General features: G+C 42.0%; 1 protein-coding gene across 5 annotated transcripts in view; it reads right to left on the bottom strand.

Moving 5' to 3' along the window:
• MOCS1 (molybdenum cofactor synthesis 1) overlaps positions 1 to 26331 on the bottom strand; it is a 32324-nt gene extending 5993 nt beyond the window's left edge. Inside the window, exons 1-10 of one of the 5 annotated variants that reach the window (XM_074579695.1) lie at positions 26137 to 26331; positions 17911 to 18043; positions 17094 to 17261; positions 11899 to 12090; positions 6864 to 6925; positions 5303 to 5414; positions 4865 to 4977; positions 4019 to 4129; positions 3085 to 3205; positions 1570 to 1617 (exon numbers count right to left, since the gene is read on the bottom strand). In XM_074579695.1, coding sequence (XP_074435796.1) covers positions 1570 to 1617; positions 3085 to 3205; positions 4019 to 4129; positions 4865 to 4977; positions 5303 to 5414; positions 6864 to 6925; positions 11899 to 12090; positions 17094 to 17261; positions 17911 to 18043; positions 26137 to 26259 — 1183 coding nt within the window. In that variant the 5' untranslated portion in view covers positions 26260 to 26331. Of the gene's footprint in view, positions 1 to 1554; positions 1618 to 3084; positions 3206 to 4018; positions 4130 to 4864; positions 4978 to 5302; positions 5415 to 6863; positions 6926 to 11898; positions 12091 to 17093; positions 17262 to 17910; positions 18044 to 26136 lie in introns of all 5 variants that reach the window. The other 4 variants (XM_074579699.1, XM_074579696.1, XM_074579697.1 and 1 more) reach the window with 4 other exon arrangements.
• Between the last annotated feature and the right edge of the window lie 463 nt (positions 26332 to 26794).

Raw genomic sequence — 26794 nt, 5'->3', positions numbered from 1 at the left:
CAATGTTAAAGCACTTTTCAAAAGGAAATTGGATGGATGTGGTCTGTAAACATCCAAACATTGCTATGAACGCTAACTTTGGAGCGTGGGGATTCTTTCAAAGGCATCTTGAAAAATTATGTAGGTCCCAATGAGCTGGCAAGAGTTTAACATAGTATTTTTCCTCTTTTTTTAAAACCCAGAAAACTTTCCCTCGTGCAGCAAGTCAATACACACTATAAACAAAGGGTCCTTTTTCTTCCTGGAACACAATACAGCAGTGGCCAAATACGAAATGCAGAAGCAAACTGAGAGACACAATCTTGCACTACTGAATCCACTCGCTCTAAAACTCAACGTGGAAAATGATGGTCCTTTAAAGGGGGGCATCAAGTAAAAAAAATACTCCCAGTGAAAACCTATGTTTAAAAGACCCCTGTAGATCCTATTTCCTAATAAAGGCAACAGAAATACAAGCACTAGGGTCTTTATTTAAAAGAAAAAAAAAAAAAAAAAAGAGAGAGAGCAGTTATATCACCTGTAGCAAAGACCGCAAATTAATGCATGTTACCCTCCCCAAGGGTAACTGTTTTAAAAGCTGTGTTTTAAGCTGCGCAGCAGCTAACCTGCTCTAGACCATCAATGGGAAGATGAGAGTTTGGCTTTGAAATATAACGTTCATCTCTTCTACCCTTGCTGCATTTTTTTTTCCTTGTTGATAAGTAACAACAGAAAAACAATCTCACAATGCTAAATTTTGCAAGCATTTCTTCAATCTAAGGAAGAAAAAAGGTATTTGGGAAGATAGATAGCTATCTTACAGAACAGGGAAATGTAGGCATGGAGGAGGTAAAACCACGGTTAAGGAGATGTGAAAAACCAGTAAGAGAACCCCAGCAGTGCTGTATCACCCATGAAGAGAGCATCAAGCAGAAGGGAGAGTTAGAAACAACTTCAGTAGACACAACAAGGAGAAGAAAGGCTCTCGGTTATAGGACCGGTCAGATCCCAGATACTAGAGTTTTCATGGTTATGTTCTGAGACTTTGCAGCAATAAGAGGACATGTCAAAAGAATGAAGGCCCAGCTTTCAGATTCTGAAGTACAGAAGTAGTGAGGTGGAAAAACTTGGATTTCTATCAGGTTACTGCCTCTATATATTATAGGCAAAGATGAATGTCTTAATCCAGGGATAAAAGTCCATCCCGTATCCTTTATGTTTATAAAACTCACCCCAAACTGCCTTTCAAGTTAATGTACTGTTCTCGTTAAGTACAAAGGAAGCAAAGAGGAAATAAGGTAGGAAAGCTAGTGATCCCTTTGGAAAATGTAATAAACTTTCAAAATTAGAGAAAACAAAACCCGTGTTGTCAATCAGAAGACTGGATAAGGCTTGGTAGGGACATTAAACCTTTCCCCCTCTTCCACTTCTGCATGTTAACCATAACTGCAAGAAACCTATTTCTTTGTCAAAACCTAAGCCCAAACCAAAGATAAATTAGACTTAAAAGCCCAATCCACTCTGCTCCCCCAAAAGTCAAAAACCAAACAAAATCATTGTATGTTTATTACGTACTGATTTGTCACCCACCAATCAGGATCATTGGCCGGTTTTTCATCTGGGAAATGTTAAACATCCCTAGAAATAAAATAAGGAACACATAAAAATCCTAGCTTTTTAGGTTTTAAGTCATGCATCTGGTTTATATATTTAGTTTTCTGCTCTCCACGGTGCAACCTGCATGCTAGGAAAACCAAAGCTAAATAAAGACTGAGGGAGCTGGAGGAGGGGGAATCTACCATGGTATTATTTAAAACCGTGGCTGCCACAGTCTCTGAGCATCCAGCTGCTATAGGTCTATCACGCTGTAGACCCCCTTCCCAGAAAGCTTTTCATAATCTGAATTACAGTCTGCCTACTACAGAACTCAAATAACTTGGGACTGCGTTTAACTGTACTAGTTCTATGGATAAGCTGTTAACAGTGCTCCAGTTCAAAGAAGTCCAATCCCAGAAGGCCCCAAGGACATCACTTGGATTAATACAAATGGGAAGAAGGCAAACAATGTCAGGTAAATGCTGCTGATGGCAAAATGCCTTTACTAGAGGGGTGAACACTCTTCTTCCCCCTGCCCACCCCTTACTTTCCCAAATCAGAAATTCAGAAATGAATGCTCTAAAAGAAAAGGAACAAATCTCTCCATCCTGTCCCTTATGTTTACAAGGCACTATTTTATGGGGGTCAGACCAATGTACTTTGCAAGTTAGTCTATGCTCAGATTTAAAAGCCTCTTTTAAATTTGTTTTATACATCATGGAAAAGGGCAAAACCAAGTGTTGGTAATCTGGCAGAATCTGCAAGAGAACAAAAAGGGCCAAAGCGTATTTTTAGTGTAAAGGGGACTATTCCATGATCATAAAGTCAGTTCACGTACAAGAAGTCAGCATTCCCAGCTGCAGCCAGATTACGAAAATATGGTTAGGGTCAGATGTGACTGAAATATAGTTTATATCACTATATATTCAGAAAAGACTAACGCAGTCTGATGATGTGACTGCATTGTCATGGCCCTTGTGTCGCGACATGACACAGACCACTAGTGAGTGGCTACAAATTTCTGCATACCCAAAAATACATTTAACACTTCTAGAAAAATGTTAATGCAGTAGTTAAGACTGACGGCTCAATTTAGCTTTAGTACTTATTTTACAACAAATTAGTTTTAAGAAAAAAGGGATCCAGTACAACTCCATCAGTTTTTGCTTAGCTTTATGCTTTGCTGTTGTTATCATGAGCAGCGGTATTTGCATCTCTTTGAAGACAAAAGTTGTCTGAAAGACTTTTAGATGGACTGGATTCTAGCTCATGTGGAAGGTTTGAAGACTCCAAACTGACATCCACATTTTGGAGTAACTGCAGGACTAGTAGGTTACCATCTTTCTACCGGATAATACTCTTATCAGATAGGAAAATTCTTTCCTGAGTTAACGTAGCTTCATTCAAGAAGCTCCTCCTTCTTTCTCCTGGCAAGTCAATGCACCCCACAGCACCAGGCCATTGTTTTCCCTAGCCACTGCTGTTGTTTCTCAAGCACAACAAACATACCAGCATGCTGTTTCTTTTTTCTGCCCACTGCTGCTCCAATGATTTGAACCAACTCTTCCTCTGAGGCACCTGACCTTAGGTGATCTCTCAAGGACACTTCTGAATTCCCAAAAAGGCACACCTGCAGCCAACCCAAGGAAACAAAAGAGGAGAAATGAGAAAATAACAATAAATGGCTTTTACAAGTATTTTGTACTAACCTCAGAGTAAAGACTTTTGAAGAGACCTGTCCTATTGAAGAAAGGGAACGTTTATGGAGATTGTTTTCTTTCTCTCTGTTCATGTACACAGACAGACAGCCTGGGACATTTATGTAACCCAAGCTCATTGGGCCTTCAGGCTGCCTCGGTCATCTGACATGAGACAGCAGCACAGCTGTTGTCAATATCAGGTGACAATGCATAAGTGCCAATTTTTAATTGAAAACTTTAATTTTTCCTCCAGAAACTGCCAGTTTCAACGTGGCAGGAAATGGTTATCCCTCCCCTTTCAACAGCCGTTGAGCAAATGTACAACCCCTCTCTTGAAGCAGAAGAGTTGCTTGAAGATGTCTGGTGAAACAAGACAGGATCCTTGTGGAACACCGAAGCCAAGCTCTCACAGCTGCTTGGATCCTTTTTAATGGGAAATCATCTGCTTGTCACATGTTAAGATGATTTTCAATCAAAGATTAAAATAAATGTTTATATTTACTGGCCTTGCAACCATGTTTTACAATTGAAGTTAACTATGTTAGCAAAACAGAGAAACGAAAAAAAGGTGATGTAACATCTCCCTAACAGCCCAAGAAGCTTGAACAAGAATACATACAGGACAGATAAACTGGAGTTAGCTGGTAATAATTACCCACCTTTCCATCCTACTTTATATCCCAGCTACTTTTAAGGAAAGAAAGGCTGCATGAAAGCAAAGAGAATCATGTTTCACTACCAACCTTTAGGTTCCCATCTGCTGTTATCCTCAGCCGATTGCAGGATCCACAGAAGTGCTCTGACATGGAGGTGATAAAGCTGATTTGTCCCTGGAAATGTGGCACCTTATAGCTCTAAAGAAATGCAGACGAGAAAAAAGGAGAGTCAAATATAGACTCCTCACTTTTAAAGTTCCACTTGCCCAAAGACCAGAAGGCATTTTAACGCATATTTTTTTCGGTTCTAAGGTCACACAAGAAGGGGGGGGGGGGGGGAAATCAATATCAAAATCATAATAGTACTACTACTAATAATAATAAAAAAAATCAAAATCAGCTTTGTCAGTGTTCCCATCTATTCTGCCCTGTTCCTGGATATTCATAAAGTTGTTATATGTTTGCTCTTGTAGTCAGCAACTGACAGGTGATGCCAGTAGGCACATTCTTAATTAATTAGCCATGAGCTATAGATTTATGTAGGCTAGAAATCCCTCATGTGACACTCTAAAGCAATACTGTTATTTCATTGAACAACTATTTCATCAGGCTCGTTAACATGCAGTCATAGACAAACAGACATAGACTGACAAGAGTTTCAAAAGCTGTACATACAGGATACAAGCCTGCCATTCTTTATATCTGACCAAGGCATCTAGTAAAGACATTGTATTTCTAGAGGTAAAGATTATGACCAGTGTTTAATACGAGTCAAATCACATGCAGGCAGCTTGACCAAAATCCCAGAACTACTCCACCAAGATATTTTTTACTTTGCTCGTCAAATATAAATATTAAACTTGGGAGAATTTGGGGATTCAGGGCAGGGAAAGAATGTGGGGTACATTTCTCGTATTCTTTGTCTATCCCCACCTTGGCTGTGCTGGAAGCTTCACAAGGCAATTTCTCCAATTCAGGCCATCGCTGTTTAATTGTATCAAGCATTTCTTTGTAGCTTACCATCTTCTTGAAATTCCATTTATTGCCTGGAATTAACAAAGCCAGCATAACTTCAGACTGTCGATTTTATTTTTTTAATTAGCAAAGAACCACCTCTACGTTCTCCAAAAATCTGTTTTCCCTGTAGGTGTCCCAGCCCCAACTAATCCTGCTACTAATCCTTCTCCAGCTTATTAAGGGAAGACAGATAAGCTGCAAAAAACACAACATAGAACTTAAGTCAATTCCTAATTCCCTGAAAGAGCTCACCAAAACTTCCAGAGACAAGCCCATGGGGTGAATAACCACCAGATTCACCTGTGCCCAAGGCACACCCCATGCCAGGAAGAATCTGAAAGCAGGACTGCTTACCGTCAAAGGGCATGTATTCTATGAACCGTACATCAAGGGGCAGATCCTTTGTGAAATCCACAAAGCCCAGCAGTTCATCCTCATTGAAGCCTCGCATCACCACACAGTTTACCTGCCGGAAAAGCAGACACCTGAAATTAGCGAGCAGAGTATGAATTTCTTCCTTCTTACACAAGGTTTCATAGTCCTTGCAGAAGGCAAGGTAGATAGAAAGAAGTTTGGGTTTTGCTTTTTTTTTTTAAAGACAATATGAGGGAAGTTAGCAGGATTGAAATGGTATAGATGATAATTTCTGCCAAACTTGCCTGTAAGTTTTTGCATTCAATCTAACTAAAGTTGTTAAAGTTGCCTTGCTAAATGAAAAACTAATAAAAGCTAGGTAACAAAGGCATCGTCTTAGCCATCTAAGGTATGGCAGTTTTCACTGTCTAAAATTACAACTCCACTCCCCAGTCCTATGTTGTACGGCTTCTGTAAAAGGACTGCCAGGGTACCTTCTGGAGCACTCTTTTTGACAGATCATAAGCAAATGCCCCAGATCAGGAAGGGTTCACAGCGCACTCCATGACCATAGGCTGCAGGATGACTAGCTCTGCCTTCCTCCAAAAAGAGGTTAAAACTGAGTTTTCTGCACTTCCGTCATAAAAAATATCATCATTGGAGCCACGGGTCCTCTCTGCTTTAACTCAAGAACAACAGATGGCTGGGCAGTTGCTACAACACTCCCTGTTAGCAAGGCAGACTTGTGCGTCCAAGCATCGTGCATGATGATCCTTAAGATCTGTCAGGGAAGCCTAAAACCATTTAATGTCAAGTGTTTTTCATAGCTGTGTAGCCTAAACAGCTTAAACATAATAGAACTCCCAAAACATTGGTGAAACTGAAAGGAAACACAGCTGCAAAACTACAAACAGCTGAGTTAGGGTGAAGTTTCCTGTTGCAGCTAAGTTGGTCCACCTGCACCCCCAAAGGGGGACTCCCCTTCCCTCTCTCTCACACCAGCACTCATCAGAGTCTGCTGTAAGCAGATGAAGGAGATATAAACCAGGAGAAAATTAACATCTTTCTGTAGGGTAGTTGTCTGCCTGTTAACCCCCTTGTCCAAGTTCACAGCTGGGTCAGACAAGCACCAAATCGATAGAGGGAGTAAGAAGAGGCAAACATGGAGCAGGACCACCCTGTAGCCTGCAGGGCTTTGTGGCAATATGAACCTGTGCCCTCAGCTGCACAAGGAGATTATATGAATTTCCCCCTTTACCTCTTCATGTGATCTTCACTCTACTAAAATTTTTCTTCAGTTTTGGATATCAGGAAGAAATTCTTTACTGTAAGGGTGGTGAGGCATTGGAACAGGTTGCCCAGGGAAGTTGTCAGTGCTGAATCCCTGGAAGTGTTCACCTAGTGGGGGTGTCCCTGGCCATGGCAGGGGGTTGGAACTAGATGATCTTTAAGGTCCCTTCCAACTCTAACCATTCTGTGTGTGAATAGTAAATTCCTCATCAGGTGGTCTGTATCTTTTATCACAATATATGGTAAAACACAACAGTTTAACTGGCTTTACCTTAACAGGACGGTAGCCAAGTTCAGTGGCTTTGTGGATCCCTTCCATTACCTTGTGAAAGCCTAAGATATAAAAAGAATAAAATATTATTTTTGTTGTTTAAAAACAGAATGCAAAAGGAGGTTATTAAGTACAAGACAAAAAGATGACAGAATCTACAGATTCAGTAGACAAGGCTGCAAGTAAGAAGAGCTGCAAGTAAAGACTTCAATTCTACACTATCCCCCTGCAAAGGCTGCCAGTGTCAAGTCAGTGAGATAAAGTTTTTTAACTGGTATTTGGGTAGTCAAAACTGCTGGTATGCCTTTCTGCATCTTTGGACATCCATGTATCATTAGCATATGATTCTCCACTTCCCTATACCTCAGCTTTGCCTTGTGTTACATTCTTCTTAAAGGAAGCGGAAAGCATTTGTGAACTGCCTTCATATGCAATAAAGAAAGAATAATAAATTAATGTTTATTTGATAATAATGGCACATGTGTCTTCGCTAAAGTGGCAGAATCTCACTGTTCTGAGTCAGACAGCAATATTGCTACGTGAATTTTAAAAGGATCTTTCTGAAGTGTGTATGGAAGGGAGTGGGGTGAGTAACAAACAAAAGCTCCTTGATTCCCCGTTCATCCCTGGCTACAGATATAAAATTGGCTTCCCAAAGCTACTGACTATCCATTAGTTTAAAGATAATAGGGAACATTTTACAGGATCATAATTTTTATAACTAAACATGTGAAATTGGTGAACACAACATGGTGTGTGGGGGGAGAGATAAGAGCATTTAGGAAAGCAATTCAGTTGGCCTTTGACCCTTGAAAACAAACGAAAGATCTCAAAAACTACAGTGATTTCAAGGAATGATGTGCCCAATCTCACCCTACCATTTAGTGTGGCCTACACTTGTCAGCTGCTCCCAGACATAAAGATATAGTTAATTTAGCACAAGTATCTTCACCCCTACACATACCTCCTAAATTTGGAAGTAAAATAAAGCAACAATGCAATTTTGGAATTCCAAAGGCCTTTAGGAAAGCCTCTTAGTCATCTCATTCAAACCACACCTTCTGTCAACTTTAAACAAAGTTAAGACCTTTCAGCAAGATATCAATTTTAGATTTGACGCATTATTCCTTCCCTGCAACACTCACCAGCTGGCAGAGAAAAAAGGTGACAGCAGCGAGAATGAGAGACCAAGCTACCAAGCTCTGGGTACGCATTTCTGGTGAGTGGGTGTGTGCTCAGCTGCCAGCACCGTGTTTGTGAGTCTCTCTCCTACCCTGTCAGGTACTAGACTAAGTTCCCTTCCTGTTCTGCACGCTAAACTCTGGTGTGAGAGACCAAACACTGTATGAGACTGAGCTCCTTCCTCCAAAGCTGTATTTGCTGTTGAAGACTACTTTACACATGCTAGTAAAAGGGCGGTATCTTCCAGAAGTTTGTGCTGACAATCCCTGTGCTGTTCCTAGTCGTATGTTTTCCTGTCTAGATCTGTCACCCACCTTTCCCTACCTTTTACCTACTGGAAACTCAGATTCTCTAGTGAAGAGATCGTAACTTCATGAATCTGTAGGTGCTTTACCAGAAATAAGCAATAACTCGATAATATTCTGTGCATACTTAATATCGGATGCATTCAAGATCGGGGGGGGGGGGGGGGGGGGGAAAGAGACACACAAAACTTTCACTTAACGACTTTCTGGCTGGTAAAGGCATAATAAAGCATAGACACACAAAAGTGGAAGATGCTAACCGTTTTATAAGCCAGTCCTAACACTGGCTGCAAAAGGAGAGGTGAAGAGCAAGGAGAAGACAGTGAAATAACTCTTGCAAGCAACTCTTTGAAGTTATGACTTGTCACCCTGCTCCTTCATCACCTACTTATTTTGCGTGTGCCCAGGAAGTTTGCAGCACCCGTGGTAGCTTTCATTCCAATTAAGCAAGTTCGCAGGCAGAATGTGACAACATAGATAATGATACATTGCTGTAAGCACATCCCAGAGCCACAAATGGGATCAAAAAGATCTGCAACAGCTCAGAAAACCTTATGTGCGACTTCAAGAGTGCAGAAAGGTGAAACTGAACTGAAAAGGCCAGGAAGGAATTATTAGCAAGCAGCAGATCAAAAACTCTGCACGTTTGAATACTCGTGTGCTTGGGCTCAGCTCACTGTAGAGGTACGGAACAGGGTTACAGCTTGCAATGCCTCTCACTCAATATCCTTCCCATTCCTGCCTCTTACCTCCTGCCACACAAGCACAAGAGCGTGATTCAGAACAGCTAGCAAAAAATCTCTACAAACAAAACAAAAAAGTAAGCTATTCTGATGAACAATAACTATGACCTTGTTTCCACTAAAATATTTTGGGGACAGGGTGATAATTTAAAATAAAAGTTCTAAGTTACAATTAAAAAAATTAAGTAAATTGTAGCTGCATTTCATATTTTGATGTTAACTGTTTTCTGGTTTTGTTTTTTTTTTTCATGGAAAGCTGTTAGGAGTTCATTTGTATTGCCATACTTATTGAAACATCCTTCTAGATCAAAGTCCTTGTGTGGTAATGGAACAACAAAAAGAATAAAACCAAAACATTTCAAAATATTAGAGCAGAAGTGAATACTAGATGTCATTGTGTCAGGAAATATTGTCAAGGCTCAGAAGTTCTCCGAGGTTTTTGCTTGACATTTCAAAGCGACAACCCTTCTGCTCTTCCACACAATGAAAAATTTTAATATTTTCATCAGTTTAGATTTCTTCTGAAATCATAACTTCAGCCAACTTTAAAGCGCAGAGAACCTTAGACACATCCAGAACAATCCTATGTGGGCCAACACCTCCCAACATTTAATCCTTACAAGAAGAAAGGCTTAAAGCCAACATTTAATGATTCACTTACAGTACAGCATTTTCTCATTTTCCTTGTACTGCATAAAAAAGAAGGGACAGGCTGTGAAACAGGCTAGAATGGCTACCTGCAAGAAAGTACTTTTCATTCGCTCATCCCTTAGAAAGTGGTAAATGGGTAGAAGTAGAAATAGTTATGGTCCTCTAGTATGCTTTCACACAATGAAATCTATGATCATCTCAGTCATTCCCTCTATCCTAGCCATTTGGGAATAAAAGCCGGTGTAATGCAGGTCACCTGCACCACAGGTACAAAAATCCCAGCCTCTTCTTAAAACACTAGAATGAGTTTTCAGAGGAGCAGAAAAACTGATTCCAAGTTTTCTCGAGTTCCTGGTTATCTCCATAATAAGATGCAACCTTTGCTTTCCACAGAAGTTACCAGCCTGTAGGAGTCCAAGACCAGGAATCCCTCTCACCTTAATACAGCTATATCTTGTCGCCTCTGGAACTGCCACAGGAGACTGGGTAGCACAGTAGGGCAGGCACTTTATTCTCTGCTCATTCCATACTTGGAAATCTCCTATTAAATAAAAAACCCTCAAAAACAATAGCAGTATTTTTACATAATTTCAACCCTTAACAAAAGAAAAAAAAATCTCAACTCAGCATTACTATTTTCACCTGATCTCCACTTTAAAAAAACATTATCTATGATTTGGAGACTTTATTCTCCTCCTTAGAAATACTGAGTCATAGAAACTTCCCTGTTCATTCTCAATGCTATTCAGCTGAGTAATTTCTCTCTTTGTGGTTAAAGACCCTTTTTTTCTTTAAAGGCGGAAGAGGGGAAGAGAAAATTTATAAACATAAAAATTACCCTCATCCCCCCCAAAATTTTAGTTTACTTTATAAGCAGCACATTCCTAACAGCTTCCAATCAGATATGAAGAGCTGTGGCCATATAATTCAGGAAGGTGGAGGATCAGTAGCAAAGGAAGGTCTTGTTTCCAGTGAATGTCACAAACCAGGTAATATTCAAATGCAGAAAGCAGAAGGAAAGAACACAGTCAACACCTGCTTGTGATTAGATACTCCCAGATACTTCTCTGGGAGCCAACTGTGCCATGACATAACCAGATTAATGCAATAGCCTATGCTGGAAGGATAATGCTCCAGTCAGATTTATGACAAGAGCAGATTTCTGCACCATGATGTAGAAACCTGAAGAAGTGTTCCCACAGAGACTGTAGACAAGGACACCTTTGTGCACCTGTCAGCAGAACTTCGATTTGATAGTGGAGTGATTCAAATGTTGAAATTACTTCTCACCGCATTCCAAATTTCAACATCCCTTGCCCTACACTTATCTTGCGTTCTTGCGTCATCTAGTGGCTACTTGGAGGTTTTGTCTGAATTAGAAGTTCACAGACTGCAAAAGTTACATTACTGGACAGAAATAGAATGATTAAGATCAAATCAGTTTTAGGTTGGAAGGAAGCCCAACCATGAAGTCGATTCATTTAAACAAGAATCAGTAACACTGGGCACATCCAAGCATTTTTGAAATGTCATTTGGACTTACTAGCTCAATCGTAGAGAAATTAGAAAGCTAGCAACCCTCCACAAATGACTTCAGGCACAGTTTATGTTTCTTATTCCTATTAAAAATTAGTGGAGGTAGGAAACATCACTAATCACAAGTGAGACCACTGCTAGCATGCCCCAAATATAACTTCCAGAAACTGCTGCTACTCCTGATAAGAAGTTCAGTTCCTGTGGCATCTTAGTCCCTGGCTGCTATAGCGGGAACATCTTTTTTTTTTTTAAAAAAAAAAAGTATTAAAGAATAGCAGCACACGAGATCAGCACAAGATTTGAAGAGTCCTCTTGATATCCATGACTAATCAGGATCCAGACAGTTACGGGCAGCTGTAGTCACAGTCCCACTGACTGTGGCGAGCTGAGCATCTCTTACTCCACCAGCTCCAACTAAAGGGGCTCTACCTGCCTAAGGGTTGCAGAAAGAAGGAAAACAAGTCACTATCAAATAAGCTAGTACAGATTACTTTTCCTGGCCTCACAAGGACAGCAATTCACACCCCTCCCAAAATAACAGAGTGTGAAAGACATACGAAACAACTCACAACATTACTGCAAGTATTAACGCAGTTGCCTTAGATGACAAGCCTGTACCTTTCCTCCGGACAATGAACTCAAATTTAGCTGGAACCAAAGTATCCAGGCTAATGTTAATGGCATTCAGTCCTGCCTCCTTCAGTCGGGGCAGCAGTCTGGCTAAGTTGATCCCGTTGGTTGTGACAGCAATGGTTTTAAGCCCTTCTATCTTGTACAGTTGACCTAAGGAGATAAGAAGTAAAGAGAACACTTTAAAAGAAGTAATTCAACTGTAAGTTACACAGAAAACCCCAAAGAAGATTTGTGAAACAAACAAAAAAAAACTATCACTGAGGGTGTGAGGAAAACATGGACACTTCAGTGCTCCAGCCTTCTTCCAGCTGTATTGGTTTAAGACACCCATTTTAGCACATATCCATTTCAAAATGTATGAAAGCTTATTGCAAGCAAAATTGGTTATAAAGAACACTGAAAATGCGCGCTAATTTTGTTCTCCATTTCTTAAAGTAAATAGCTTCTCTATTGTTGGAAGAATGCCTCTGGTTTTGTTTGCCGCCCCTTCCTCAATCTTGCTTTGCAAACTGAATTCTGCGTTCTGCAACAATAAGCAGCAAGCCACCCCTTTCACACCTGGCACCTGAACTAGCTGCGTTTATCTAGTAACGTTTATCCTACCATGCTTCACCAAAAAGCAATTCTAACCCAGAGGTAGCTGCCAGCAGTAGTGACTTGAAACTGATGAAAGAAATACCACATATACTCCTAACTAAACAGAAAAAGGTCAACGTATTAGACCATTACAGAGAATCCAAGGCAACAACATGCAAGGGACAAAACGCTTGCACTTGACAACTGAAGTATTTCCATTACCCACAGTGGTAGGCCAGCCAATTGAAGAGGGCTTATGCAAGACCCTAAAAAGGGGCTAACAAAAGAAAACCACGTAAGAAACAGTTAATATAATGAGATAAAGATTTAGAAAATAGTTGCCTCCTCATAAGCCAAACGCAGAAATCCTCAGCATACCAAATCTCCAGAGGCAGGCTTTCAAACCTCCAGTTATCACTACAATAACAAATAGCAAAAACCCCTCATAAACCACTTGCAGAAGCACAGCCATGGCAAAGTAATTTTCTTATTTTCCCTCCTCCCTTCTTTCATAGCCTCCACCCTAATTAGTCGAGAAATATTTGAAGAACCCTTACTCTTGAGGCAGCTTTAATTACAGCACAAATATTTCATAGTTCCTTCTTCCCTCCCTATTTTACCTCTATTTGTCCATGTTGATAAGGGCTTTACTTCTGCTTTATCTCATTTCCCAGCTATTCACAAAGTATTCACCCTAAGCTGGGCCCAAAATTCCAGCATAGGACAAGCCAGGTCACACCAAAAATGCTGAAGTTTACAGCAGCAGCATTTTGCAACACGATTAGGAGCCCTGTAAAGACATTTGGAACCTGGGGCTGTAACGAAAGAGCAATCTTAACTAAGAACTAGATTTTTCTGGCCTTCACCTCTCAAAATCCTCCCCACTGACCAAGAATAACCTCTTCCTAGAGGACAAGTGCTACTGGCCCAAGTTTGATAAAAATTATTTAACACTAGCTACCACTAGCAGCCTAGTCTTTGTGAGAGCATAGGATACACACTATGGCCAGAGGACAGAGTAGGAACACCGCCACTTTTATTTACAGACTCAGAACACACAAACCTCCTAAAAGAGAAAAAAAAAGAGACTAGCTGCTATACAGGCTTCATTGCTAGAAACGTCAAATGCATAACGGCGTTGAATAAAGCCAAAGCCATGCTGCAGCCTAAAAGGGAAAAACTAAAAAAAGTAGCACCAGCTGATTAGGTCAGTTAGTGCAGGCAGCAGCTGCTATCAATGCATCAGACAGGACAAAATACAGGATGAGGCACTGGAAATACACTAATATGTGGAACCACCTGTAATAACAAATTGGATAGAAGCCAACTGTGAGAAATTAGAGATGGACAGTTAACATTAACGCCAACAGGTTAAAAAGAATAGATTAATACACTCTACCTCATTTGTGCAAGCTAAGAACAACAACATTTGCAGTTGCTTGGTTTCTTGACTTGTTGACCTCTAAATTCAAAAGGGATTAAAAAGATTTTGTAACTCACCTTGTACCCCTGTTAAGTCTGTTTGCTGACCTTTGGTCACTGCTTTAGCAACAATCATCACCAAAAGCAACAGATAAAACTATCAAGTAAAAAAGGAAACAACAGATGCTATAATTCAATGGCATGACGCTAAAGGCTTGCATGTCAGGCTCAAGCCATCAGGTAAGCCCTTTTACATTTACTCTTTCCTTTAGGATCAGGAACATCTTGTAAAATAGACAAGTTTCTTACATATTCTCCTCCAATCGTTTCCTCAATTGTACTTCCCCTGATTAAGTCCAGAAAAGGTATGTGTATCTCCTATTACATGAGTTAACAAGTCTGCCCTGCACCACTTCACTCTTGAAATGTGTATGTTGCTATAAAAACTCATCCAACTGTCTGTCCCCTACCCCATGAAAAATTATTTTGTCAGTGGAGATGTGTACTTCTCAGACTATTAATAACAAGGAGCTATCACACAGTTTATACCCAGTGCTAATTTAAACTAAAGTATCCCAAAGGAGACTGATCCTATATTCTACTATCAGTTGGCTTCAGAAAAGTCTAAAACATGTTTTCGGCAGTCCCCAGGACACGATTTAGCTTTCAGCAAGTGTTAGTTGCAGAGTCATAGTTTATAGAATCATAGAATGGTTTGTGTTGGAAGGGACCTTAAAGATCATCTAGTTCCAACCCCCCTGCCATGGGCAGGGACACCTCCCACTAGACCAGGCTGCTCAAAGCCCCATCCAGCCTGGCCTCGAACACTTCCAGGGATGGGGCATCCACAACCTCCCTGGGTAACCTGTTCCAATGTGAATGTGTATGTGAACGCCTTAAAAGAAGGTTTGAAATAATCTAAAGAACTTGAGCAGGCCTCTGAATAACATACTCTCCTACAGTAGCTTCAAATCACATTTGTTCATTGAAAAAACAAAAAGGCTTGAGCATTAGAGACAGTAATCCAGCATTAATATTTTTGAACTTTATTGGTATTTCACAGACCATTTATGCTTAAGAGAAAGGTTTCCTGAAAACAAACCTAACTTGAATCTCAATCCTATTCAGCATCTGAGATATTGTAGCCAGCTTCTACAAACCATCTAGAAATCCAGATCAACTTTATCCAAGCCCAAACCAGTGCATTGTGCTAAGATGGCTTCAATAGAGGTGCCTAACTCAAATTCTGCAGAAAACATTTTTGAGATTGTTTTCCCTTCAGTGAGTTTTCCTGCAGCTGTTACATGTGATCTACTTAACTTTGAGATTTTTGTCTTGATCCCAAAGTTGTGCACCATAAAGTAACACCAAAACCTGAGAAGATAAAAAGCGTTTACAGACTTAATTTGCTAATTTTCAATATGCCTTAGAAAAAAGAAATCAGTCAGGCTAATACAAATTCATGACAGAATGAACTAATGCAACAGGACAATCACCTTAACATCCATTACCTTTACCCCAAGTTCACTACTATTGTCATCCATTAAAAACGATCGCTATGAATCTGTCAAAGTTCATCTGTGAACAAGAACACTGGCAGAATAATGAAAGCCCAGTGGTTCAGAGATCCATCTCCATCCTTCCACCACAGAAATAAACCTTTGAGAATTCTATCACCACAGTAAAACACCAAAAAAAAAAATTAATCTTTCTATCCTTCCAATACCAATACTTCAGAATTGCAGCAATACGGTAATTATTTTGCAGTGATCTGGCTACTCAACTTTTACCCTTGGCATCAAAGTAGCTGTGTTGAGTACAAAAAGCCATCAGCTACTACAGATAAATCAAAAAAGGTGCAAGAAAGGAAAGAGAGTTCTGCACTGAACTGATGACATCGGCACGTAAATGATTTAAAATCAACAATGCTATATGCTGAACTCTAAAGCTAGGTTGTATTTTAAAATACAACCTATTCTATAAATCTGCTCCCCTTTTGGCTGGCGAAAGCCAGCTACAAATACCTATTATTACTAGAAACAGATAATGTTTTCTTGAAAGAAAAAGGTCTCTTGAAAGGCACATAGTGCTCTCAATCCTAAATAAAAAATAACCTATAGTACATGGGTAAAATGCCCTAGAGAATGGTATTCCAGAGTTCCAAAAAGATGAAGTTAGTGCAGTTTCAGGACTCCTTACAATCAAGGTTCAAGGAGACCCAAGCCAGCTCACTCTAGCCATACCTTTTACAGCTATAAACAGTTCAGTTCTACATGCTACACGGCTTTGCTGCTTCCTTTGGAAAAGGCCGTAAAGGTCTTCCAAATCCTGAACAAAATAGAGTGGGAGAAGAGACCTGCTGTTTTCTGCACTAAAAGCTCAGTGTATCACTAGGCAGTTACTCTACTTCTAAAGAACTTCATCTTCCATATTAACATTTTCTTATGTTCAGTACTTCTAAGAGTATATGTGCAGAAACAGACAAGTTCAGATGCCTACAATCCATGAAAGTACACCCACCTACATAGCCTAATTTAATATATTGCCACTACACAAAGCTCTTGTAATGTCCATAACATACGAGGCTTTCGACAGGGGGAAAAAAACCCCACCTGGCTCAAGAAAAAAAACCAAGCACAATCAGTCAACACAACAGCAATTGAAGGAGATAGACTTCTTCCATTGAAGTAACAGCCTTCATCAATAACTGTAAAAACATAGCCATTTACACCATTCCTTATTAAACAAAGATAAGCAAATGACATCTGTTGTCAAAGAAGCAAAAAAAAAAAAAAAACCACATCCCCCCAAAAATCCAAAAGAAAACCTGTTTTGTTTGTAAGCACATTATCAGCTTTTCCTCCACCGTGAGGAGTTGTTCACATCAATTCTTGATTTTTCACCCCAAGGCTGCATTATTGTAAACTATTATAGTAGATGTTGAATATGAAGACAATGCTAAGTTCAGCTGTTATAGCATGAAGTTCCATCCAAGCAGAAGAACAGAAATGGAAGTTTTCTGAAAGGAAGTATCCTGCACTTCACAATGTTGGGAAAAAGCACTGTCATTTCATGTATAATTATTCTTCAGGTTGTTGGATTATACTAGTAGATAGTTATAAGCAAGTTCTTGGATCAATATATAACAAGTTTGCAACACAGTGTACTTATTGGGAACTCACCCACAATATCAACCACATCAGGTCGGATAAGTGGCTCTCCTCCCGTCAGCCGGATCTTGTCCACACCTTCTTTCACAAACAGTCTAGCTAGACTGATTATCTCCTGAGCAGTAAGTAGCTCTGATTTAGGGGTCAACTGAACACCTTCTTCTGGCATACAATACTGACCTGAAACAAAGAATGCAGAAATACACGGGAAAAAATAACCAGCAGCAGTTAATATAATATTGATAGGAAAAATGCACCAAGTGCAACTTTCTTTAATGGATGTCAAATTACTCTGCTTTTCCGAAATACAGATAAGACCATACACCAAATCTTACAACCCATCTCCTGTTTTCCTTCAAAAGAAAACCTAAGACTGATTTGATTGGTCTCAAAATTACAGTGGATCCACTTTGAAGGAAAAGCTGATCTTATTTCTATCTAATCTGCACTCAAACAGAGCCACCAAACTGAACTGGCAAGTACTGGAACATTGCCACAAATTTTGCAGATGTAATTGTGGCAATACCTAGGTACGAGCACTCATGCTTATCACACGCTTTGGCTATGGTATACAAACATCCACAAGCAGCATCATTCAAACCATACCTGTCCCTCCCACCAGTCTCTGGCACATCCCTAAGGCTTGCTCCTGCTTCCCCATCCCCACAGCAACTCAGCCCCAAATCAGTCTTCGACTACCCTTAACCCTTACTTTGCGAAGACAAGAAACAGCACAGGGCCAACACAGCAGTAAGTACCCTAGCACAATTCTTGGCCTTTGCACTACTGGTGTATAAAAGCTTTCTGCAAGAAACAAGCAGACACTTACACCTGAGGTTGCATTTCTCAGTCAAAGAAATGCGCAGGTAGTTGTGCTGACGCCCAAAGCTGTCCGTCAAAAAAGCCGAGAAGGGCGCAGCATGTTCCAGTAGAAAGCGTCTTCCTCCTGCGCTTTGCAATTCCTGTAAGGAAAACAAGCATTTGAATAGTTATTCTCACTACCAACTTGTTGTTTAAATATTAACTTTGAACTCAAATGATAATTATTATTCCATTTTTCCCCACAGGGACAGCAGCACAAGAAAAAAACATGACTTGTCTTTATGGTCAAACCTGGCTGTTTAGTGATTATTTTTCACACCCTTCTTAATTCCACAGAACTGTACTACAATTTTCACTGTGCGTTTGAAGATATAGCCACAGGTGCTTCAGGCTTTTTGTGCAAATAGCAGGCAGCTTTTTTTTCAATTGTTCAATTTTCAATTTTTCTTCACTTTCCAGAATCAATGATCCAGGACCACCCAATCCCACTGCAGCCTCAAGATAAATGAAACCATATAGAAGGGTGCCTGCACTTCAGTACACGAGAACTAAAAGCTGATGAAACTCTGCATCTCTGCTTGTGTCCCCACCAACTTTCATATGCAAGATATAACATCCTGTTAATAGCAAAACCAAATTATTGGTGTGTACAATTATGTTTCATGATGTCTCCTTCAAGAATATTTCCAACAAGCTGTTCTTGTCCAAATCCATACAACAGAATACTTCCAAAAAGCTTGTCTCAGATAAAATATGATAAATAATAAAGGGCACAGTGGGACTGGAAGAGAAATGCATGATCTTGAACACTCCACCTGTTCAAGCCTGCATAAAAAGATTCATAATTTTAATAACATATTTATTAACTGTCATGAAATGAAGTGAATATTAAAAGTGATTTCTATTTACAATTTTTGGGTTTTTTAAAGCACAGTGTAATGTATTCTAGAACAACACAGTTTTCAGGAAGTACTGAGCATTTGCCCTCCAGAATGAGGGCTGATCACTTTAGGTGTTAAAAGAAATATGCCAAATTAGTAGTTGTTACTGGAAACAAATACAGTTCAAGTTCATAGCAAGCATCTTTAAAACATCACTACTTTAAAACATCACTAACCAGAACAGTATTGGTTATAGCAAGGTCTAAACACAGGGAGTCCCACTGCCATTAGCTCATGACTTTCAAATTACCATGTTATATCTCTATTTTTCTACACCTATAAAACACAGCTGAAACCACTCTGCTACTTTTGGAAAATATTTCAATACCTTAAGTGAAACATGCAGTACCTGAACCAACTCTTATCACAATACTACAGAGAAGCAAAGGTTTACAAACATACTTTAATCAGCTGGTGGGCATTTGGTTCAGGCACTGCATGCAAACAACTTCACCCAGACCCTGTCAAGTGTGGTGCCTTTTCATCTACTATATCACAATTAACATTTTATAGGAGGCCAATTTAATAACTCTGACAGAGGCCAGCTGCACAGCATCACAAAACAGAACAGAAAAAACAGAATCAAAATAATTTAAGGAACTACTCTCACTGTGTCCTTGTTAGTTAGCCACATACAGACACTTAATAGCCAGCTAAGAAAACCGGAAGAAAGCTAAAGGATTCCTGGACATACAGTGAACTTCATCTCCATTGAAAGAGCACATACAAAACCATTTCTGGATACATCAGGTTCCCAAAGCTAAAAAAAGTGAGGCGTGGGGTGGCATGGGGAAATCATCTGCAGAACTGTGCCTCAAGTCAAAATGGTGCTGGCTTGTCTTGGTAGCTGCAGCAGGCAAAGGATTAAAAAAAGTCTTCACTTAAATTTAAGATGCAGAATGGGGAACCGGACAAAATGACACATTAGCTAGTATTCAAACTGCTTAAATAAGCAAAAGTCAAGATTTCCATCTAGTGAAAAACAGACCTGTGAAATCTCCAGACACACTAAAATTGGCATGTATGGGACAATGCCAAGGGACTGGGCAGAAACACACAGAGCCGTGGCCATCATATCCCTGGCTCTGGTCATCACTAGTAACCACAGGAGTTAATCCTGCATGGTATTTCAAAACAGCCCTTGCAAGAAGTCTGGAAAATGGTCAGCTAAAATGTTAAAACAACCCAGGTACGCGTCCTCAAAACATTTTATTCTGAATGCATTTGTAAGAAAGATTTGAGGGTGGGTGGAAGACAGAGAGGACACCCTCAGTGACCAGATCAGCCAGACAGCAAAGGTTATCTGGGGAAAGGCCCAGCTTCAGCCATCAACAGCTGCAGCAATTTCAACTCCAGCTGTGCTAACACCACAGCTGCTGCTAAACTTATAAGCAGGAGCAGTCTTTCTTGGCAGCACGATCTTTCCACTAGCTTTTAAACAATCCACTACGCTTCTTGATCCAAACAGCCTCGTGGTTCGATAAGAAGGTCTCGGAGAACATCCCTGGCAGTGGGGGGTTAGAGAAGATACAGCAGACACAAAGTGGCTGCTTCAAAGCCCAGAGAGCATCTGTTTGCCCCTGATAAACACGCAGCACTAGTTTCCATGTAATTGCTTTTCCGCCAGAAGAAAGCAATCTCTTTCAGTTTCTGTTTTGTAGGGTAGCCACAACAGCAGCGGGATAAGGGGCACAAGGCCAGCCCTCCCCAGGCCTGGCCTTCCCTGCCTGCAGCACCAAAGGTGGAAAGGTGGCCAGCCCTCTGCAGCCACGGGTGCTGCTCACGCTCACACTCCCTCTTCTCCAGCCTGCACAGGCAGGGCAAGTTGCCTGGTTTTTGATCCTCCCCGGAGAAATGCTCCTCCAGCCTGCACACCTCGGGTTGTTTGTGAGCTCTGCACAGCTTTAGTCTACCCCAAGAAATCGCAATTTGGGAGCTTGCCGTGTTAGAAATGCTGGCTCTGTTGCTCTTAGTGTGAGAGTTTCTCAGAATACAAGCACGGTATAAGTCAAAGAGCTCACCTAAATATCCAGACTTCATTTCTGCTTCTTCCCAGTTAGAAAACTCAACCCTGAACAGACTAAATCTGAAAATATTTTAAATAATGCCAAACTCAGAAAAAACACAACACAGAAGTATTTTTTTCTTGAAAACTGGACTGCTTTCCAGCCTGGTGGGGTTTCTGACATTCTCTTTCCTATTATTTTGCAAAGGTGTTCACATTTGAGAGGGAAAGCACTCCCATGCTTATTAAAATTGTTTTAGCCCTTCTTGTAGGACCACTCCTCTCCTGTTTCTTTCTCAATAACTGATTTTTGCACCTTTTCAGGATCAGGCTTCCTTACCCACTGCACTTGAAGACAGAACAGTACAAACCTCCTGCCTCCCCATTAGAGTGGGCATTACGAGGATGGAAAGAAGTGAAGCAGTCCTCACTGACAGAAAGGAGGCAAGAGAGGGAGACTTTAATGACTGTATGTAATGGATGCCAAAACTGCATACTTTCAAGGACAATAATATGCTTAAAGTAATTTCCTGTTTTCAGGAAGGAGCCACCACTGGAGTGGGACGCAGGAGACAATGGTTCTGTTCCTGGTCTGACATCCACCTGTGCGGCTGTTAGAGGCAAGGAAGCTAAAGAAAGAGGACTTACTGCAGGAATAATATTGCCCTTCATTAATTACTCTGAAGTGAACTGTCAAGAAGCAGTATTAAAAGAACAGGCACTCAGCAAGCACTTGGTGTCAGTATACTTTAAAGCTCCTGTTGGAAGTAACTAACTTTTGCTCTCTTGCTGTAAAATAGTGGGTGTTGGGCTTGGGGAAAAGAAAAAAAAGTTTTCAGAGCAACTAGAGCTTCTTTCCATCAACTTCTTGTTGCATACAGAGATGGGTTTGTCTGGGAGGGACGAATGACTGGAGGTGGAATTTTTAAGGTGTTAGTTCAGTTTCTATCCAGTTTGATGTCAGCAAGGAGGAATTAGGAAACACTCATGAGAAGTTCAGTAGCATCAGCTTGAGCTGCCGTGGGAGCAGATCCTGTATTACCAAAACTGCCACTGCACCCAGCACTGACTCATATTTTTATCAACAGAGAAGGCCAAATACAAGAGATGGAAACTCAGCTGTCTTCCTCAGGGCAAGGATGAAGCACTCTCTCAGGTAGTCGTGTAAGTAGAATTTTCTGAAGTAGAAGAAAATGGTGAGGTTGGACCTAGTCACTTGCAGCCTGTGTGAGAGCTATCAGAGCAGACAGAGAGCAAAAGCTGCCTGCTACAATTCCCAGGCTACAGGGAAAAGGTTATTCAGTTCCCGGCAGTTGGAAAAGATGAGTGGTTGTTGGTATTTTAATGTATGAATGCCCAATCACATAACTTTTTCACTCAAAAGGGATGGTTATAATCCCCAAGTCCCCACTCTCCTCTCTCTATAGTTGACAGAAGACACTTCTGCACATCGGAGGAGCATGTCCTGTCACACAGTGTGCTTTATCTGATCCATGAAAAAACAGTCTCACTCTCTGGGCTGTCAATCCCGTGTTCTATACTAGTGCTGAAAGAATGAGAGCTTAGATGACTGCACCTAGCAGCTATAGTTTGACAAGCTGTCAACCCTTCAGACCTGCCAATTCACCTGCGATTTCCAGGAGAACTCTTCTAACAACACAAAAAAAATTGGAAGCTGTCACCAGGGGTATTAATAACCACCAGGAACACCACAAACTGACAGATACTGGAAAGGCTCAGTTAAACACAAGGGGGAAGAGAACAGAGTTCTTATCTATTTAGCAAGCTGAAGACCGAGTACTATACTTGCTCTATCCTTCCACCGTCATCTTATCCCCAGTGATATTTGTGCACTATGAATCAGTAACGCTTGCAAACACTTCTTCTGCACAGGCCTCAGGGACCACCACAACCTTATATGCATATGATGCTGTTCATGCTCCTGCACCCTCTGGCTCTTTCAGCTCCTGCAATCCTGTTGGGTTTGTGCAGCAGTGCTGCCGCCTCACTGTAGTGCCTAACGCTGCTGTGCCAGCATCACGGACACAACTCAGCAAAAGCTCTTCTGTTTTATGTCTCACCTTTAATACCCCAGTCTGTAGGGAAGCGGTGACATAGCGTCCTTGTTCAACCTGGAAATTAGACAACCACAGAGGCTGAAATGGGTCTAAATAGGCCAAGTGCCAGAATGAGGTCTGAGCTGAGAAGTCCAAGACAAATGTTTTTCTGAGGGCTCAGCAGCTGCTGCCCAACATTTGACCCCAAACAGCATGCTACAGTTCTGGTTGCTGGCACAGACAGCACTGCTCAAGGACTTTGACCAGCTACCCACAAAATGGAGCTCCAGGACACAGAGAGTTTCAGACATGACTGGCCAAGAATAAGGGCCATACAAGGTCTTTCTGGACAAGCTGGGCTCTCCCTTTTATCCCAGTGGCGAAGACTTCATTGACGCCACAGAAAGTTTCAGCTGGTTATGTTTGAATTACAGCATCTACATGGACAGATGGAGGAAGCTGAAATAAAACTTTGTATCAGGATGCGGAAGACCTTTACTGGAAATGATACATCTACAGCAGGATAAAATTAAAAAAAAAATAAAAAAATGCTCATTTCCTCAATGTTATTGCTCTCAAGCCTCACTATCTTAAGAGTCCTCTCACAGACTTCCTTTGTTTCAAAGAGCTGGGGGTTTGCACGTAAACTTCCAGCTTACAATAAAATAAAATAAGAAGTGCAAATTACTTTTCCTATTGTACTGGAAAAACACAGTTTTGTAGTGGAAATATGTAATCCTATATGATTTTTTTTAAAATCAAGAATATAATTTGGACATGTATCATCATGTGTACAAGATGGCATCAGACTTTGCTTTGTGAACTGTGAATTTGTCAAGAAATGCTTGTACAGGACCAAGCAACCATGAAGACGTTGCTTTCAGAGTGCTTGTTGCTACCTGCCCCTACCTAGTCTTAGAAAAAGGGCCTCCACCCTGCGCACATCTCTGAGACTGATAACTGTATCTTAAATACTAAGATACAAACAAAAGGCTCAAACAGGTGGACTAACCAGTCCAATAATAAGCCAATCAAGTTCTGGGTTTTATTTCTAAACAATTTAAGATCAGCTTCCCACGTATATTTGACTTCACCTCCAAAATGGACATGCCTCAGATTTGCCCAGTCAGGTTATCTGGTCAATATAATTTCATTTCTATAAATACATTAATTTTCACCACATATTTCACATAGAGAACATTATAAGGACTTAATGGACATCCAAAACGTGAACAAAAGCTATTAAGTGTTTCTGCTGAAGGGAGCCCCTTACCAAGCATTCATAGACAGTATTATGACAGAGCGCAAATGCAGGATACAGAATGGGTAGCATCCACACAGACATTCTCCAACTGTCTCAAAAACCAGCATGTAGGAACAGGCTAAAAATGCCATAAGTTGGACATAAGTTCACTACACAATTCCAACACAGCAGCTGTACCGACCCCACTGTTTGTCACCTAACCCAAAGAGTTACAACGGATGGCCTTGGATACAGACTTTTAGTCGTCTCCTGAAGCTCCCGAGTTACAGAGTTCTTCCTTCCACATCTGGAACGACTGTTTTAAAAGGGGATGAAATACAGAGTCTAGTGCTCTCTTCTCCCCTTTGCACCCCCCACACCCAACTGAAATATCATGAAACTAAACAGAACCCATGAATATTTTCAGATCCAACCTAGAAGACAGTCAAGCAGTTTTCACAATTGTTTTGAATGTTTGAACATCCTGTAATCTGAAAGCACGTTTCACTGTCCCCTATAGCTGTAATGCTAATTGCTCCTCTCTACAGATGAATCCCAGGAGAGACCGAGAACAGAAAGCAGCAATGAGTATATTATCACTGCATATTTGCTAAGTTTGCACTGTCTTTGCTTTTGCATTAGCTCGCTTCTCAGGCCCTGCCGGGTATCAGCCAGAGCCCCAGCACACTTGTCACAGTTACTATGCCACACGCACAAATCACCCATCCCACTCTTCCAACCACTGTGGCTTTCGTCCCCTAAGGGAATAGGGTTTTCAGAGATGGATGGTGTAATCAAGCTCTCTCAAAAGTATTCCTGAATGTACGTTAGAACTACTCTATTTACAGAAAGTAGTTAAAAGTAATTCTGGTCAGAATTTATGAAAAAGTACATGGTTGGGGGGGGGGGGTGTGGGGAGAAACTTAATGACTTTTCTAGATTCGCAAGCCAACTAAGGATTCAATAAAGCAAAGCACAAATCTATTTGACTTTCTGTAAGTAAGTAAGTGGTCGTGAATGCATTCAATTCTGGCAACACAAAAACCGTCACTACTAGCTTTAGCTTAGTTCCTGCTTGTTAAAGCCAGCCATGCATTTGCAAGTTAATCGATAAATCATGTCCCAGCTGGGATTACTCTTCATGTCATGCCCTATTTCTGATAGGCAGTTGCAGAACCTTTGCCTTTCTGTGCAGCGTTTTCTCCTGCATTTGGACACCAAGAGACCGAATCCACCTGGGGGATGGAAAGTTAAACAAGGAGGACCTAGATCTGGAGAACACCTGTGTTAATTTCACACCAGTGCCGGAACAAAACAGGTTCACTGCAAAGGTCACGTGACCATCGGGAGCACAACCACCGAAAGCTGCCAAAACCACCTGATTTTGACCTAGGCAGATGAAATGCCGCTGTGTAATCTCTCTTTTGACCGGGAAGGAACACACAACTGGTTCAGTCCAAGAGACCGAACCTCCTACTTACTTTCAAACTAAAGGTGACAGTTCAATAAAGTAATGACACAGAATTATATTATGCGTTTTGCCGACTCCCCTCCACACACACGCACACACCATCAAGTCACGTTGGCCGTACAAATTACCTACCGCTCTGGGACAGGTCGCAAAATTAAGTATTTCTATCAGAAAAGCAGGAGGCAGTTTCGCTTCCCCTCCCCGCCCGCTCCCCCCCATCCCGCCCTCGGCTGCATGCCGAACCCCTGCGCTGCAGGCGATCCCGGCAGGGGAACCCCCCCGGGCCAAGCCTGGCTCACCACGGCCACCCCTCCACAAACTACCTCTCCTTAATTTCAAGAGCAAGGCACCGGCCCGGAACTCAAAACCCCACACACGACCTCCGGCGGCCGCACGCCTCCCATGCCGCGTCCCCCGCCCCTCACCCCCCGCCGGCCACAAACCCTCCACTCGTCCGGCCTCGCCTGGCAGCCCTCCCCCCGGCCGGTCCCCTCAGCGCCCCCCGCCCCAGCTCACCTGAGCCGCGGCAGAGGGAGCCCTCACCGGCGCCCCGGAGCTGCAGGAGCGGCCCGGGGCTGCCCCGACCGCCCCACGCAGGAGCGCGGAGCCGCCGCGCCGCCCCCAGCCCGCCGCCGCCATGGGACCCGCCGGCCCCTGACACGCGGGGGGCTGCAGCGCCGCCGCCGCCAACCTCGCACCGTCACGCCGGGGGAGGCGGGGAGGCAGCCAATCAGAGCGGCCGCAGGTGCGGCTGTGCACGGCGGGAGTTGTAGTTCGCTCTCCTCAGGCGGGAGAGCGGGAGTCGCGGTCACCCGCGGCCCGCAGGTCGCCTCGCCAGCGGCGCGCCCTCATGGGGCAGGGGCTCTGGGCAGCTCCTGTGAGCCTCGCGTCCCTCAGCAGCAAGGGGGAAAGCTGCGCTGTCAGACTTTGTGGTCTGCTTTCCCCCACCCGTGCCTCGGCCCTCTGAAAGCCAGGTGTAGAGCCCGAGGCCTGCAGGCTGGCCGTGGCACCCAGCTGCCTTCGAGGGAAATGAGGGCCCTGAAGGGCTCACACACGGGGTACGTGGCCTGGCAGGGATGGGCAGAGGTGCAGGAAACACGGTTATCCTCAGCTGGCAAACATTTCTGGTGGAAACGACAACTTCACCTTCAGTCTTGCCCCAGTTTCCAGTAAA

This window comes from Larus michahellis, chromosome 3, assembly GCF_964199755.1.
Source record: "Larus michahellis chromosome 3, bLarMic1.1, whole genome shotgun sequence".
NCBI lineage: Eukaryota > Metazoa > Chordata > Aves > Charadriiformes > Laridae > Larus > Larus michahellis.
The sequence above is the reverse complement of the archived record's forward strand: the minus strand, read 5'-3'. Positions and strand labels throughout refer to the sequence as shown.